The 1275-nt window shown below is 49.1% G+C and overlaps 1 protein-coding gene across 1 annotated transcript; it reads left to right on the forward strand.

The window, feature by feature from the left end:
- Positions 1–103: 103 nt before the first annotated feature.
- LOC104534725 (olfactory receptor 14I1-like) lies at positions 104–928 on the forward strand (the record flags this gene model as incomplete). The annotated part of the gene is made up of 1 exon (XM_010185848.1): positions 104–928. A coding segment is annotated over one exon (825 nt), but the record flags the coding sequence as incomplete, so codon positions are not given.
- Between the last annotated feature and the right edge of the window lie 347 nt (positions 929–1275).

A 1275-nucleotide genomic window follows, 5' to 3' on the forward strand; every position in this document is an offset into this window, starting at 1 on the left:
AAGAAGGCTGAGGGTTCTGAGAGAATTGGAGGAGGTTTTGGTCAGAGTTGCCTATACTAACACTTGAATGTGTTTTCCTCTTTGGACAGGCCCCAAATCCTAGAGGAAGAAAACATCCAACAGCAGCTCCCTCACCCATGCCCACCACCTCCACACAACCATGTACTTCTTCCTCCTCAACCTCTCTGTTCTCGACCTTGGCTTCATTTCTACCACTGTCCCCAAAGGCGTGGCCAATTTCCTCTGGAACAGCAGGGCCATCTCCTACTCAGGATGTGCTTCCCAGGTCTTTCTTTTTTCCTTCTTGGCAATAGCAGAGTATACTCTTCTCACAGTCATGGCCTATGACCGCTACATTGCCATCTGCAAACCCCTGCACTACGGGACCCTCCTGGGCAGCAAAGCTTGTGTCCACATGGCAGTAGCTGCCTGGGGCAGTGGTTTCCTTTATGCTCTGCTGCACACAGTCAATACATTTTCACTACCCCTCTGCCAAGGCAGTGCTGTGGACCAGTTCTTCTGTGAAATCCCCCAGATCCTCAAGCTCTCCTGCTCACACTCCTACCTCAGGGAAGCTGGGCTTCTTGTGGTCAGTGCCTGTTTAGGTGTTGGGTGTTTTGTTTTCATTCTGCTGTCCTATGTGCAGATCTTCAGGGCTGTGCTGAGGATCCCCTCTGAGCAGGGACAGCACAAAGCCTTTTCCACGTGCCTCCCTCACCTGGCCGTGGTCTCCCTGTTTATCAACACTATATTGTTTGCTCACCTGAAGCGTTCCTCCAAATCCTCCCCATCTCCAGATGTTGTGGTGGCATTGCTGTACTCAGTGGTGCCTCCAGCAGTGAACTCCTTCAACTACAGCATGAGGAATCAGGAGCTGAAAGACACACTGAAAAAGCTGATTCAATCAGTATTCTTTCAACAGCAATAAGCTGTTCACAATAAGACTCTTCACAGAATTTCCTGTTTATCTTGGGAATTTGCTGTGCTTTGTGTTTTTACTCTCTGATAGTCATCTGTGTTTGGGAATGTCTGCATTTACTCCACTTCTCCAGAGGAATTACCGTTGTCTTTCTCACCCAGAGGTCTTTGCACATGTGCCTGACAGAATGGTAAACCTGGCCTTCCATGTCACTGTTCTGTAACAAAAGAGGATTTCCTCAGTGCTGGTGTCTGGAGTTTGGGTTCCTCTTCCAAAGCTGCGGTCAGGAACAGGGTAAAGAAATTGCCTCCATGAGGCCCTGCTGTTGTTCTTGAGTTCTCCATGGGCGTAAGATG

Source organism: Mesitornis unicolor, unplaced genomic scaffold (genome assembly GCF_000695765.1).
Source record: "Mesitornis unicolor isolate BGI_N332 unplaced genomic scaffold, ASM69576v1 scaffold8106, whole genome shotgun sequence".
Taxonomy (NCBI): domain Eukaryota; kingdom Metazoa; phylum Chordata; class Aves; order Mesitornithiformes; family Mesitornithidae; genus Mesitornis; species Mesitornis unicolor.